Here is a 2,059-nt window from a genome sequence, read left to right on the forward strand (position 1 = left end):
AAAGGTTGCCTGTCAACCACTATGTCAGAGATATGAAAACAGACAGCTAGTAAATCATCCTTCCAATATAAACATCAACTAAAAATAAATAAATGTCTTCAGCAGAATGCCAACCTGATGTTCCATTAAGATGAATGTTATAAACCATAAAGCAAACTAAATATTGATGGCAAGAAATCTGTAAAAAGAGACAGTAGCTTATGGTCAAATTAGGAAACTGTTAGTAAAACCAGGGAACTGAACAATCAACAGAAAAAAAAGCACAGCATTTTCAAATTAAATTTGCTGCAAGTTAACCTTGTAACTAACTATGAACCATATATATATGAAAATACATAAAATATTTGAAAATTACACCATGCAGATTAAACTCACTCTATGTGAATCTCAGAAGTACTTCTTTTATATGTTTATTCTTTTGAGAACATTGTATATTTTATGTTTATGTAACTGCTTTTAGCTTGAAAAAAACATAAATAATGTAAAGTTCCCATGAGGGTTAATTCTTCATGGTGGAAATATATAGTTTCTGGAAACATAAGAACTGAAATGAAACACATATTGGAAGCAGCTTCTATCAAAGTTGTGCATCTTGAATCCGATCTGAAACAAATGCAGAAAAAAAGACCAAAAAAAGAGGAGGTGGAATGGTAGAAGGCAGGGAGGAAATCAGGTATAATGAAATTTGGGAGCAAACAAATTACATTCACTAGGACACAGCATCTAAGCCTTACTCATAAGTTACTCTGTTTTTTCACTAGCCTTTAAAAAGACAGAGAAAGATATGTAATTAAGACAGATGAAAGGCTATATGGGTTAATGCACAACATCCCGAATTTTACTACAGCAAGTTACTGGCTTTTTAATTTAATTTAAAAATTAATGAAATGGGGAAATTACATGGAAAACACAAATGAGAAAAAGAGGAAATGAAAGGCGCCAGAGCACTCCAGAGCCAGGCAGCTGGCGGGGAGATGGAGGATGTGCGCTAGGGCAGCAGGAGTGGGGAGGGCAGCTGAGTCATGCAAGGACGATAAAAACCCTAACGTGACTGATAACGTGACAGATCACAGGCAGCAGCGGGAGGCAGACAACTGCATGCCAGGCAGCAAAGAGGAGGAAGAGGTCAGAGATGGTACAAACATTCCCAGGGTACTTTAAATTCCATTTTTTTCCAGTTAACATCAGAGCCAACACACTGAAGATAAGCAGTGTGGGACGTGCCAAGCACCTGTTGCTGACTCTGCTTTTGTTTAAAATCCCACGTAGTCTCTCCTTTTGGCATCAAGCCTCTTATGTCTAAATAGGTAATCGGGCTCTTAGGTTCAGAAGAAGGGACGTGATTTGGTGGCCGTACTTCACACATGAACATGCAATGTGAACTGTCAGTTATCAAGTTACTATCTAAAAATCATCCTACTTTGCAAAATGGAAGGAATAAAAGCCTAGGCATGGAAGCACAATGTACCAGCACTTCCTTGGTGGGTATGATGTCCTGAGAATATTCCTCAAGATCTCTGTTACGACACTTACTGGAAGTCAGATGTAAAACTAAGTGGGTGCTGATTTCTCTGAGCTGTGCCACCCCGGTGTGAAAGGCCTTGTGCAAAGGCTCTGCATACAGACACAACTGCAGGGCTAAAGCTGCGTTTAGTTTCCCACTTTGCTTATTTTCCTCACAGAGCACCTGCATAAGATGCGAACTATTACTTACAATTAGTAATACAATATTTGCAACACAAATTATTAGTATCAAATATGAAGACGCACTGGCAAGGCGCTGCCAAGGAGAGACGCAGCCCCTGAAACACATTTACCTCAGGCCTTGTGGTTTTATTTTTATTTTTTTAATTTGAAAAAGCAAACAACATGCTTTACTCAAAGGTCACTCCCTTTACAACCAACACAGCTTTTGATTTTCATGGGAACTTCCTGAACAAGCACAGGCACTTCCAAACTATTCCCGTCCGCCCCACCACGGTCAGTCATCCCGAACACCCACGCTCCGCCCCGCTTCGGACCCGCCGAGCCCCCCCGCGGCCTCACCGCCCCGCGGACC

The 2,059-nt window shown here is 40.5% G+C and overlaps 1 protein-coding gene across 1 annotated transcript in view; it reads left to right on the forward strand.

The window, feature by feature from the left end:
• The first annotated feature begins 981 nt into the window (after positions 1-981).
• Positions 982-2,059, forward strand: part of PITRM1 (pitrilysin metallopeptidase 1) — a 29,164-nt gene continuing 28,086 nt past the window's right edge. The window contains exon 1 of the mRNA XM_010007041.1: positions 982-1,135. Within this exon, the coding sequence (XP_010005343.1) occupies positions 982-1,135 (154 nt within the window). The remainder of the gene's footprint in view (positions 1,136-2,059) is intronic.

The sequence above is a fragment of the Chaetura pelagica genome, unplaced genomic scaffold (genome assembly GCF_000747805.2).
Source record: "Chaetura pelagica isolate M959 unplaced genomic scaffold, ChaPel_1.0 scaffold17, whole genome shotgun sequence".
Taxonomy (NCBI): domain Eukaryota; kingdom Metazoa; phylum Chordata; class Aves; order Apodiformes; family Apodidae; genus Chaetura; species Chaetura pelagica.